The sequence below is a fragment of the Spermophilus citellus genome, assembly GCF_964194105.1.
Source record: "Spermophilus citellus genome assembly, chromosome: 6".
In the NCBI taxonomy this organism is placed as follows: domain Eukaryota; kingdom Metazoa; phylum Chordata; class Mammalia; order Rodentia; family Sciuridae; genus Spermophilus; species Spermophilus citellus.
In genome coordinates this window covers 74,186,793-74,200,775 of record NC_138187.1, presented here as the reverse complement: position 1 = coordinate 74,200,775, position 13,983 = coordinate 74,186,793, and the positions used below count along the sequence as shown (strand labels likewise).

The 13,983-nt window shown below is 39.1% G+C and overlaps 1 protein-coding gene across 1 annotated transcript in view; it reads left to right on the top strand.

Annotated features, from left to right (window-relative positions):
* CUBN (cubilin) overlaps nucleotides 1–13,983 on the top strand; it is a 307,889-nt gene that overhangs the window by 102,673 nt on the left and 191,233 nt on the right. Inside the window, exon 28 of the mRNA XM_081299156.1 lies at nucleotides 873–1,023. Within this exon, the coding sequence (XP_081155282.1) occupies nucleotides 873–1,023 (151 nt within the window). The remainder of the gene's footprint in view (nucleotides 1–872; nucleotides 1,024–13,983) is intronic.

Sequence of the window (13,983 nt, the reverse complement as noted above, 5' to 3'; positions counted from 1 at the left end):
CATAAAGCTGGGTTTGCTTTGATATACCCATACATGCATGGAATGCAATTCGTTTTATTTCAGGCCCCTGTACTTCCTCTTTTCCTCTCTTTCTCCCTCCTCTGTTCCTCTTCTTCTACCCTACTGGTCTTCCTTCTGTTTTTTTAAATTGTTTTAAAATTAATAATTGATTAATTAATTGGTGTTTTATAGATATACATAAAGGTGGACTGTGATATATTTATCTAGGAACATAGGATAATTTGTTCAATTTCATTCCTTAGTTCCTCCCTTTTCCAGTTCCTCCTGTCTTCACTCAATCCCCTTCCTCTATGACACTGATCTCTCTTCTGTTTTCATGAGATCTGCCTGCTCCTCCTTTCCTCCTTATTTTACTCAAGCTTCTGCATATGAAAAAAAATTAATTCTTGGCTTTCTGAGTCTTGCTTACTTCACTTAGCATGATGTTCTTTAGTTCCATCCTAAACTGTGTGATTTTTTTTTACAGTTAATAAGGGTTTTATTGACCAATTTATAATTTAAAATTATAATAGCTGCTATTCATTGAGCATCTTTTATGTGTCAATATATGTAGGCAGCTCATTCAGCCCACCATTCTGTACCTGGATTATATTTAGACTTGCTGCATTGACATAAAACTAAAATTAACAGTCAGATTTCCAAATTTATTGGCCTTAGGAATCAGATTCATCTCCAAAGCCCTCTTTACACAAATTTCTATTCTTAAGTTAAGCCTCCTGTATCCAACCCACTTCAGCAGATTTTCCTTACTTTGAAGCAGGAAAAGTTTTTGCTACACAAATACACTTGGTCTTTTTCCTTCAACAAACCACATGAAATATTGTTACATTGGAAAATGTTTCTGATTTCAGCTCTATGATGGATCAAATCGGATTGGGCGCTACTGCGGAGCAAACATTCCCTCACCAGGGAGTACCACAGGCTCCAAACTTCAAGTGCTGTTCCATACAGATGGGGTTGGTCATCATGAGAAAGGATTTCAAATGCAGTGGTTCATTCATGGTAAGTCCTGTGCTGATCTTTACTGTATTGTAGTTGTTGCTTAACCAAGAATTGTTCCCTTCCCAATTCTGTCCTTAGAAACAATACCATCAACACCTAAGGGAACCAAAGTAGTAATTTAGTGCTAGGTAAGAGAAATTTTTCTCAGACATTGGTAGAGGTTGAAGAGTTAAATTCTTTTAAAAAAATATTTTTAGTTGTTGTTGGACACAATATATTTATTTATTTTTATGTGATGCTGAGGATTGAACCGAGTGCCTTGCACATGCTAGGCAAGTGCTCTACCTCTGAGCCACAATCTCAGCCCCAAATTCTTTTTTTTAATGTCCAATGGGTATTTTTATTTTTAATTTTTTTAATTAATTAATTTACTTTAATCAAATATATATGACAGAGAATGCATTTTGATTTATTGTATGCAATTGCAGCACAACTTTTCATTTCTATGGTTGTACATGATGTAGTGTCATGTCATATGTACAGACATACATGTACCTAGGGTGATGATGTCCATCTCATTCCAGCATCCTTCCTGCTCCCATGCATCCTTCCTCCCCTTTCTCCCCTTTGCCCAATCAAGTTCCTCAATTTTTACCATGCCTCCCCCCATCCCTGTTATGGATCAGCATCCACTTATCAGAGAGAACATTCGACCATTGGTTTTTTGGGATTGGCTTACTTCACTTAGCATGATATTCTTCAGCTCCATCCATTTACCTGCAAATGCCATAATTTTATTCTCTTTTAATGCTGAGTAATATTCCATTGTGTGTATATACCACAGTTTCTTGCTTTATTCATCCATTGAAGGGCATTTAGGTTGCTTCAGTAAGAGCAACATTCTGAGAGGGTTCAGAGAGGAGAGTGATGTCAAAGATGGAAAGAATTTGGATAGCTGCTTAAGTAGGCACAATGATAAATGCCTTTGAGAAAGAAGGAAGCCCAATGAAATGTGTGTATTTGGGTATAGCAAGCACGCTGCAGGGTGGGATGGGAGTTTTGCAGGTGCAACAGTAGAATGAGACCTAAAGCCCACCTTGACATTAAGCAGAGGAAGAAAGATAGGGACACATCAGAGAGATCTGGGAAGGGGAAGAGTGGAGCTGAGGGGAGGAACAGGGCAGAAATTTATGCTGAACAAATGAAGCCAGGTGTGCATTGCACCTGCCAAATAGGGTAGGGGCCCATTGGAGCCCACCGACATACTGGAAAAGTCACTTTTGTGTTTTATTTTATTTTTGGTATTGGAGATTGAACCTAGGGGTATTTCGCCACTTAATTATATTCCTTTTTTAAATTTTTTTTTTTTAATTTTGAGACAGTTATTTCTAAGTTGCTGAGGGTTTCACTAAGTTTCTGAGGCTGGCCTCGAACTTGTACTCCTCCCTCCTCAGCCTCCCAAGTTTCTGGGATTACTACCATGCCTAGCTGAAAAGCAATTTCTTAAAAAATGTGTTCCTTTTAGATATACATGACAGTGAGTGCATTTTAACATATTATACATACATGAAGTATAACTTTTTCTAATTAGGATCCTATTCTTGTGGTTGTACATGATGTGGAGTACCCTGGTCATGTATTCATATATAAAGATAGGAAAGTCATGTCCAATTCATTCTACTGCTTCTCCTATTCCCATCCTTCCACCCTTCCCTTCATTCCCCTTTATCTAATCCAGTGGACTTCTGTTTTTCCCTCCCCACCTCCTTTATTGTGGGTTAGCACCTACATATCAGAAAGAACATTTGGCCTTTGGTTTTTGGGGGACTGGATTATCTCACTTAGCATGATATTCTCTAGTTCCATCCATTTACTGGCAGATGCTATAATTTTATTCTTCTTTATGGTAGAGTAACACTCCATTGTATATATATGTATGCACTACATTTTCTTTATCCATTCATCTGTTGAAGGACACCTAGGTTGGTTCCATAGCTTAGCTATTATGAATTGAGCTACTGTAAACACTGATGTGAGTGCATCACTGTGGTATTCTGATTTTAAGTCCTTTGGGTACAGGTCAAGGAGTGGGATAACTGGGGCAAGTGGTGGTTCCATTCCAAGTTGAAAAGTCATTTTTAACAAGACATCTGAGACTTCAAGACTGATGCCCTGTGGGTCAGAGCTGAGGTTCTCAAAATGTGGCCCCCAAGAGCAGCAGCAGGATCACCAGGAACTTGTTAGAAATGCAAATTCTCGGCCCCCTGCCAGAACTGTTACGTTATAAACTCTAAGTTAGGTCCAATAATCTGTGTCTTAACTGGTCTCCCAGAAATTAAAGTTTGAAAACCACTAACCTAGGGTGATCCATCCCTTGTGGATATTATAGCTGCTCTTCTCAACCAAGATATTAGGACTCATTGGTTTATTTCAGTCAATGGAAGGGAGAAATGGAATTGTGATACAATACCTAGAATCAAGCACAATCACACAGTTGTCTAATCTGTGGTCCTATGGTCAAAACTGGAGGTAAACCTAAGTGTGCTGTGGTTGGCTCATGGGAGTCTCAGAGCTACACACCAGTGCCTGTTACAGATACCCTGTTTATTAGGACATAATACTTTTCATTTACAATGGGTTTATATCCCAATAAACCCATTATAAACTGAAAATATCTAAGTTACTGAGGGTTTCACTGAGTTGCTGAGGCTGCCCTCAAACTTGTACTTCTCCTTCCTCAGCTTCCCAAGTTTCTGGGATTACACGTATGTGCTACCAAATCAAATATGCATTTAATACATCTGATCTGCTGAACATGGTAACAGCCTAGCCTACTTTAAACATGCTCAAAACATATTAACCCTAAAACTGGGCAAAAATCATCCTACCTGTAACATCTATTTTGTTATAATAAAGTGTTGAATATGAAATTCAAAATTCAAAGTATGGTTTCTATTGGATGCTTATCACTTTCACGCCATCATATTTAAAAAAATTATTAACTCAAACCCTTGTAAGTCAGGGGACCATCTGTATATACTTAAAAGTGTTGGATCTTCTGAGGTTACAAATACTAAGTGTATTTCTGTTAAAATGTAAGTATGAGGTTCTCAACATTTAAAAACAGTCAATGGTGATCCACAGAGATTCTTGTAGCTTAAAACATAGATGATGAATTCCTAAGGTAAATAGGCTATGATAATTAAGTTTGTGGAAGTTCTAGATTTTCCTCTTCATCAAGTAGGCAAGTTTAATCTTAGAATGGTCAACACTTTGGACTATTAATGTGAAAGAATTGGACCAATTCATTGCTACAGGACTCTTAGTACTCTTAGTACTCTTGATTCAGAAACATGGTTATGATTCTAAGTAAACTAGAGACAATATGAGAGAACATAGAAAGGAAAGAAAATCCTGGAAAATAACCCATTTTTCAATGGCTAGGGATATTCTTCTCCAGAGCAGTGTTCCTTAGTTTTTTCATGTGCATAGAATTGCTCCCTTCTTTCCTTCCTTTTTTCTTTTTCCTCTCTCTTTTTCTTTTTTGCTGTGCTTGGGATCAAATCCAGGGCATTATACATATGAGGCAAGGACTCTCCCACAGAACTACACCCCCAGCCCTCACTGGGCATCTTGTAATAAGAAAGGTTCTGATTTAAGAGGCCAGTGAACCTGCATCTCTAGTAGGGTCCCAAGTGATGCCAATGGTGCTGCTCTCTGGACCTCACTTTGAGGAGCAAGGCAAGAACAGGTGTGAAGCCCGGAGAAATGAAAGGTAGGAAGGCATTATCCTTAGGACTGATGAATCCTGAGGTGTTCCAAGGGCACATTGTCCTAACAGTTTGTTTAATGGCAGTAGGATGGTAACTGTGATCCCTGCAAGAGAGAACTACTATTTCAAAGATACAAAGGGGAGGAAACTTCCCCAGGGGAGAAGTTATGAAGGGAAGTGCTAACCTGGGCTCAAGATCTCAGGAGATGTCCTAATCCTGGAGCCATATTGGAATTACCAAGAAGTTTCAAAAAGTACCCATTCCTGGGTTCCAACTCCCAGAGCTGGGATTCAGTTGGTCAGTGGCTGATGATGGATAAATTTTTAAAGACTCCCTAGGTAACTTGGCCTTGCAGGCAGGATGAGTTTCAGAAGCAGTGATTTTGCTGGTTGTATCTTGCTGCCCAGGCTGTGTGGCCATACTAGCCCCTGGCCACCCTGAGAACCTGATCAAATGGTCCTTGTTGGCTACACCCAAATGACTGTATCACTGGGTTCTTCTAGCCAACATAATGGAATCCTCTGATGAAAGCTCTTAGTTTTTACTGGGAAAAGTTTTTCTACCAGTTCTGTTTGGAATCTGCCTTCTTTTGGGAGAGTCAAAGGCACCCTCTGTCTCTTCTCTTTTCCTGTTTACTGTTTCAAAACTTTCCCCCAGTTGCCGAAAACTCACTAAACTTGGAGCCAGAGTTGTGCAACAACATTTTGCTAGTTGGGACCAAAACTGGAAGAAAAAAAAAATTTAACTCTGTGTTGCCCATTTAATTATACTTGGTAAGCATCTTTTGGAAAGGGATTGCCAGTAGCTTATATATATGCAAAATTAACTGTGATGTATACTGCATTTATGCAATGCCACAAGTACACAAAGGTTATGATCCTCATCCGAACTGTGTAACTGCAGAATTGCAGCCCTTAAGGAGACTGGGTTGCTGAGCAGTGGCCACAATAGGTGAATCCCATAAGGCAGGGACTCTGGCAGGCAAAGGGGCCACACCGTCTTTCCTCATGCAAATCCTTCATACTTCATAAAAATGTATTTTAAGTATGGTCTCAAATAATTGGAGCAGTATGGTAAGTGGTGGAACTCTGACTCTGGAATAAAATACAAAATGCAGAATAAATGTTAAAGTTATAGTCACGAATTGCTTAATGATGGGGATATATTCTGAGAAATGCAGTTAGCCAGATTCATCATTTTATATGAACAATGTAGAGTATATTAACGCTAAATGAAACAGCTACCATGTCACTTAGTAATGTAATCTTATGGGATCACCATGGTATATGAGGTCCAACGTTAACTGAAATTCATTATGTGGCCCATGACCATATTCTCCATTTATAAATGCAGTAGTTATATTCGTGACTGTGTTTGTATATGTGTATTATGAATGTGTATAATCCATCAGCAGAAAAAAAAAATCAAAACAACAGTCTCTTCACTGCTCTTCTAAGTGTCTGCCCAGAGGGCTCAGGACTCTTCAGACTGACTTAGCCCAAGATGTTCTTCCTCATTTGGTCACAGCAAGTGACTTTAAGCTCTACTGACATAAAATAACAGTTTATTCTGAATCAAATATGAGTGACCATAGCCTAGGAACACAGATTCAAGTTATCTTGAATGATATATTCTACCATAAAAGAGGCTGCTTGAACTTTTGTAGTCACAGAACAACAACAAATAAAATAAATCAATATATGCCAATGAATTAGTGGTAGCATCAGGTAGACAGTCCACAGGAAGGCAGGGAAATCTCTTCCATAGGTTTCAGATGTGATAGCATCTTAGCTTTAGGGTTATGGAGGCTAGAGGTCTGCCAAGCTTAGTGATACATTCTGAAAAGCTCCTCCATTAGTTATAAGGATGTTAAGTCAGACATCAAAGATAAGGTACATGGCTATGAAAGGGTCTAAGATATCTCAAGGTAACTTTGGCTCTTGACCCTTAACATTCAAATCAGCTAAGGTCAAGAAGTCTGCAGAATCTTTAACACACTTTCTTCAGAAAACATCAATCCCCAACTCCTGGTCCCTTTTCATCAGCATCACATTTGTGGACTTTTCTCCTCTTGCTCTTTTTCGAAATATGCACTAAACACTGGGGGTTGGGGGTGGGGGGGTGGGGGGGCGGGGCTATGCAGAGAGCTCAGAATGTACGATGACATCATTTCCTGAGCATTGCTGTTGAAGAAGAATTCCTATATATTGTATTCATTTTGCTAACTAATAAATAAATCCGTTTACCAAATGTGCTCCTTTGTCAACTGCACAAGTCTTCTATTTACTTTGAGAAAATGGATCTACAAATGGGCTTTCTCTGTGGCCCATTTTGAAGTGGCTCTGTAGATGTGCGATGAAGCCACACTGCCCTGCCTTTATGCAGGTCCTCAAAGAGAGTCCCACCCTGGGAATAAAGAAATGGCCACAGTCAAGATAATCGGTTCACAGTGTTCGGCCTTGAAGGCTTTGTTGGGAGGCTGAATTTGGCCTTGGGGGCCTCTGTCTGGGATATTGAAGGGCATATAGAATTTTCCACAAGCTGTGTGAATAGGGGGCCCCCCAGCCAGCTGTGCACACCCCTCCTCTCTTCTGCTCCCGGGGTCGCCTTTCACTTAGCAACAGAATCCAGCCTACAGACAAAGTCAAGGAGCTTTGTGAAGGAAAGAGTGACATTTGCAAAGGAAGCCTGCACTTCAGCTGGGAGCTCTTAGGGGAAGGGCTCAGGGCCCAGTGATCAGGAGGTGATGTCACTCTGGACTTCCACAAAGGGAAGAGTGGCCTTTCTTGGGGAAATAGATGATGTCAGCCTCCCAAATGGGAGTTGAATGTTTTATCATCTTTTTAGCTATTTGTGAGATTTTTTCAATCCGTTAGAATTTTCAGAAATTGGTTTGGGGAGAACTTTCTTTTGTTATTTTTATTTTGGTGCTGGGTATGCAAGTCCTGTGCAAGTGCTTTACCATTGGGATATATCCCCAGCCTAAGAAAGAATATTTTAAAAATCATCGGGAACCTCCATGACCATTCTCTGTTAGAAAGTGAGCAAGCATCTTCTTGGCTGCCTTTGGACATGTACCAAAGGCTTCCTACAAACCTGTTTTAGGACACCAGCAAGGAACCTCCATGAGGTCAGCCATGCCTCTCTTCAACCTTTGTTCCAATTTTCTCCCTCAAATGGTCTTTCAGTAGTTTTTGTTTGTTGTTAGTCTTTTGAGAGAATTCCTTTGAATTTGTCATTTGTATTCCTTTAAGTGACTTAGAGATGTGAAGTTTTGGGGGTTCACTCTTTGGGATGAAGATTTTATCTGTCGTAATGTCCTTATCCCTTTGTGTTCCATACTCAGATGCTGGGTCATCAGCTTTAGGGTGTGAGGGTGAGTCAGCTGGGCTTGTCCTCTGAAGGGCAGACAGCTTACGCTGTGAATCATGTTACATCGATGACACATAACCTCTATGAGCAGGTCTTTATTGACAACAAGATTTTTATTCAATCAATCATTCAACCAACCCACCAGCATGTATTTATTCATTCACTCTCAGACCCTGGGCTTGGGGTTTGTAATATAGAGTATTAGTTTGCTCAGGCTGATATAACAAAATGCCACAGTTAAGGTGGCTTAAACAACAGAAATTTACTCTCTCAGTTCTGGAACCTGGAAGTCCAAATCCAAGGTTCTGGCAGCATTGGTCTCTCCTGAGGCCTCTCTCTTTGGCTTGCAAATGTTCAGTTTATTGCTGTGCCCTCACATGGCTTTTCCTCTATGTACACCCATCCTGATGTCTTCTGTTTCCAAATTTCCTCTTCTTATAAGGACAGCAGTCAGATTGGATTAGGACTCACTCTTACAGACTCATTTGACCTTAATCACTTCTTAAAGGCCTGTCTTCAAATATAGTCCTTTTCTGAGGCCTGGGGGTCAGGACTTCCATACATGAATTTTGGCAGGGATGTAGTTCAGCCCATAACAGAGAGGAGGGAGATGGGATCCTTGTCAGTCATCTAGCAGGGGAGACAGACTAGCCAAGCATTAGAAATACATTGAGATCCATCATACAGCGAGTGGGATTGCAGGTAGGGGTATCCAAATTGGTCTGAGGAGAGTTTGAAGTTCCTCCCAGGCAGCTTTGATATTTGAGCTGAGTTTTAAAAAATAGGCAAGAATTGATCAGACAAATATCTGGAAGAAGAAGGCATTTCTAAGTAGAGGCAAGAGGCCTGAGAACATACTAGCCTTCCAAAGGAGAAGTATCTCAGCTGGACCTCTAGCTTTGTGGGGAGTATCACCTCCAAAGAGATGCTTGGGGTGTAAAAAAGTCTTACTCTGTAGTGTATAAAGCAGAGCTAAATACAGTACATTAGAGAGATAAGCATATCTGGGTATTAAATTATCATGGGTGAGAATTTGGGAAAAAATCTTGAAAGACTCCTTAGGGTATTGATAATAAACAGTAATCAAAAAAGAGTGATAGAAGTTGAGGCAGGACAGATTGTCAGAGACTAGTTGATAAGGTACAGTGCAAGAACTTGGATTTTTTTTTCCTGCCATTCACAAAAGACCTCAGATTCTCCCACCTCCCCATACTGAAGAGGAAATCCTAGAGTCTTGGGCAAGATAGGTAAGTGCTCTATCACTGTGCCATACCCCCAGCTCTTCCTGGATGGCATGAACTAAAAGACTGACTTGTTAAGAAAACTTCTGTACTAGAGCTAAAGAAAGAAATTGAGTACAGGGTGAGGTCAAGTATTAAACAGATATTTGGAAAGTGAGATAGGTGGATGAGAAAGCAGAATATAATCATGAATCTGAGTCAAAAAGAGAATCATAGACAGCTCCCACATTCTGTATTAAATGATTTGGTGTGTATTGTTGCCATTATTTATATGTTGGGGATCCTGGAAGGAGACCAAGAGTGAGTAGAAATAATGAACTCCAATTTGAATATGCTGAACTCGAGATGCCTGTGAAATGTTCAGAAGATGTGTCCTTTAGGCAATTGTTCATGTGTGTATGTGAAAATAAAGACTTGGGGACAGAGAAAGAGATTTCTCTGTATCAGTGAGTTTGGAGTTGTGAAAATAATGAAATGTATGTCCAAAACTGTGCAAGTATTTTGAATATAAGAGAAGTATCCCACTAATCTTTGTCTTCAAGGTGCACACAACCCAGTTTGAAGTATAATTGGAGAAATTCAACAGAGGTGCTGAACTGGGGTGTTCCTATTGCAAGATTGCAAGGGCTTGGGGAGATCACTGTGTGGTTTGAAAGCCCTCAGAGAATGATCAGGACAAAGATTCATAGATGATGCCTGTATTAGTATGAGCAAAGAAAAGGGTAGAGGGGTATAAAATAGTAAAGAGAGCAGGGCTCAAGGCTACACAGACCTCCTGGGGCTGCAGTCCACTGAACACTGAAAGCCTGTGGGATAATTTTGAACTGCACGGAGTGAACAGTAGGCACCCACCGTTGTCTTTGAAGCAGGGAATTTGGAAAGTCAGGGGAGGACATTACAGGTGGCGAAGTCACAGGTCGTGGTGATAGAGGGAACCTAAGGAGAGCATTCTGCATCTTGGCTACCAAAGGTTGGGGATGTATGTTTTCAAAATCAAGATGATGGGCTGGAGCTAGAGCTCAGAGCATTTGTCTAGCATGTGTGAGGTACTGGATTTGATCCTCAGCACCACATGAAAAAATAAATAAAGGCATGCTGTCCATCTACAACTATAAAATTTTTAAAAAAAAATGAAGAGGAAGGGGAGCAATGCTCCAGTGGATCTTTAACAAAGGTACCAAAGGATGCTGTGGCCAATATTGAGATAAATTCTGACACACAATTGTCATATTCCTTTTTCCTAATAATGCCTTCAAAGTTATATCTTTGAAATACAGACTTCTATTACCTAATTTTTCCTGTTTGAAAATTATTTTAGAACCATTTTTTTCATTATTATTCTGTTTGTCCTGAGCCTTGATCCCACTTGGTGAAAAAAATTCAGAACCATCTGGAGGTATATTTGCAACAAAAGTGATTTTATGAATTATGGTCAGAGAAGATTCCAGAGCACACTCCTGCCGTCTGGTCCTAATCTCAGGCAGAGAGCTTCCTCTCTGTGGGTGATGGAATTGCTTTCACAGTGTTACTTCCTCCTGGGCTGGGATAAATATAATGTCACAGAGAGAGAATGGTGAAACACCTGCCCATCTGCCTCTGAAATAACTTCCTTTATGACCAAGCACACCTCTTTTGTTCACCTATTAAGTCTACAAGCAAACTCTTGGTAAAGACATGAGTGAAAACATGGAATCCCGTGGTTATTTTATTATAATCATGTGACATAAGAGAAATCCTATTTGAAACTCTGTTTAATTTAAAAGGCATTTCCCTAAATGCTGACTAGACTTTCTCTCCCATTCATACCTTCTATATTCTATTCTGCTTATGATGGCTCTTTCAGCCTATTTCATATTTAGGACTTTTGTCTTTGTGATACTTTTAAAATAGTCTGGAAATGAATACAACCTTAGTGTGGATCCAAAGCACAGATTTTCTGCATTATGACATTTTATGCATTATGACATAATTTTTATTTTATTTTATGACTAATTCTTACTTACATTCTTTTTCTTGCTAAGATATTCTTTATGGATAATGCTAACTTTAAAAAAAATCTGTTTACCAAGCCAGGTGTGGTTGCACATGCCTATAGTCCCAGCTACTCCAGAGGCTAAGACAGAGGTTCACTTAAGCCCATGCATTTGAGACCAGCTTGGGCAACAAAGCAAGATCTTGTCTTTGGAAAAAAAAAAGAAAAAAGAAAAAACAACTTTGTTTACCAATATCATTAATAGAACCTTCTTTAAATAATAATAATTTACTAAGAAAATCTTGCAGTTCGGTTTGCTTTGGCTTCAGGGCTTTTCTAGCAAGGTCTCAGTGATCTGAAGCACAACATTAAACCTATTCAGACCTTTCAGAATGAGTGGAAAAGCTAAATCCTGACAATTTTTGCCTCCTTGACAACAACAGTAAATACACATACACACAGTTGACCTTCATTTAATGTTGGCTCTGAGCCTCTTAACAAGGGCCTTTTAGGAGTCTTGCATCCCAATTCCCATGTCGCTACTGTTAGAAAAAGTTTGAGCTGTATTTCCATTGCCATTCTTTGAAACAGTTATAAAAAGCAAAAAAATAACCCTCAACAACCATGACCTTCCCAAATTATATATTGCACAATTTAGAATAGTCCTTGAGATTTGGGCCAAAAGGCAGGGCTCTCTCGAATCTTCTGTTTGTGTTCTGGTTTCCTAGCAACAGCATCTCTGATAGCAATTGCACATACTTTCTAGGGGATTCCACACTTTTTTGTACAACATGAAAAAAGAAACCACACATTTTTTTTGGTTTGTTTTCAGTTTCAAATATGGCTGTAGCTCAGAATGACTAAACCCACATAGAGCAAACATGGTTTTCAAAGTAGAACTTTAATTGTTGTCCTCAGAGTTTTCTCCTTTTGAGTGTTTACTTAAATATCACCATATTTGCCTCAAACATTACATACCCAAGGACTCATTTTATGTGAATGCTGCTGTGTACTCAGAGAAACTGATGCTAGTCATCATTGTCTCACCAGACAATGAGGGACTTTCTGATGTAGCATGTAACTACACCTTAGGAAAGCTAGTAGAGTTTGATATCCTATACATAGTGATGACATTATTATACCTTGTCCCTGATCTGTTTTCTACTTCTAGTTATATAGACTACTCACAGGCTAAATAATATTTAACACCTAAATGTAATTTTAAATTTATCATAAGAGATTAATTATGGTAAAAACAGACTACTTGGCCTTATAAAAAGTAAATGAATTTATTTAGTTGACATGTAATTTAGTATTACTGTTGTTGAGGTTATTTTTTAAATGATTACAATGTGATGAATACTTAAAAAAGGGTTATCTCATGTCTCCTCTGAAATAAGCATCACCATCTTCTTATAATGGATTAAAAAAAAAAAAAAAAACAAATGGAGGAAGGAGGTTTAAATGAGTTAAATAACTGCCCAGGCTCAAATCTAGTAAGTGATGGAATCAGGACAAAAAACTAAGTGTGTGGGATTGTACTCCAAAGCGTATGCTCCGAGCAGCTACACTTTGTCTAAAAGCAAATAATTTTTCCCCATAACTTTCATTGCAAAAAAGATAAAGTGATTTTAAAATGCAAAGAAATTCAGAGCTTATGGTAGACAATTTTATAACAGTTCCCATAATAATAAATATTTTAAAAGAAATGTATATAATATTTCCTAAGTAAATAATGTTCTGGTTCCAAGGGCCCTCAGTAAATCACAAAATTATTCTTGAAGTTCAAGTAACAATAACATCTGGGGGACCAGTGCTGGGGTGGAAACACATTACTGGCTAAGGACTAGTTCAAAATTAGCTCTTGGTTGTCTATCCTTCAACACGATGTCTGTTTTCTTTTTTTCCTTTTTTTTTTTTTTTTTTTTTTTGGTGCAGGGGAATGAACCTAGGACTTGGCACATGCTAAGCATGTGCTCTACCACAGAGCTGTATCCCCAGCCCCATCTATTGTATTTCTCACTCATAAAGTGCTCTTCTTTTGGAGTTTCTACATGTGGTTGATGGAATTGACAGATCTGGGAGAAACTACAGAGATCATCTGTTCTTTCTTTCTTTTTTTTTTTTTTTTTTTAGAGAGAGAGGAGAGAATTTTTTAATATTTATTTTTTAGTTTTCGGCGGACACAACATCTTTGTTTGTATGTGGTGCTGAGGATCAAACTCGGGCCACATGCATGCCAGGCGAGCACGCTACCGCTTGAGCCACATCCCCAGCTCCAAAAATACCTGTGTTTTATTTATTTATTTTATGTGGTGCTGAGGATTGAACCCAGGGCCTTGCACTTGCTAGGCAAGCACTCTACCGCTGAGCCACAACCCCAGCTCCTATTCTTTTTTTTTTTCATGTTTTTATACATGTACTTTTTTTTTTTTTGCATTGCAGTTCTTATTACACATATATACCATAATTTTTCGTATCTCTGTTTGTATATAAAGTTGGTTGATACCCAATTCGTGTCTTCATACAGGTACTTTGGATAATGATGTCTACACATTCCAACATCCTTGCTAATTCTCTGCCTCCTCCCTTCCCCTCCCACCCCTCTGCCCTATCTATAATTCATCTATTCCTCCCATGCTCTACCTCCCTACCCCACTAT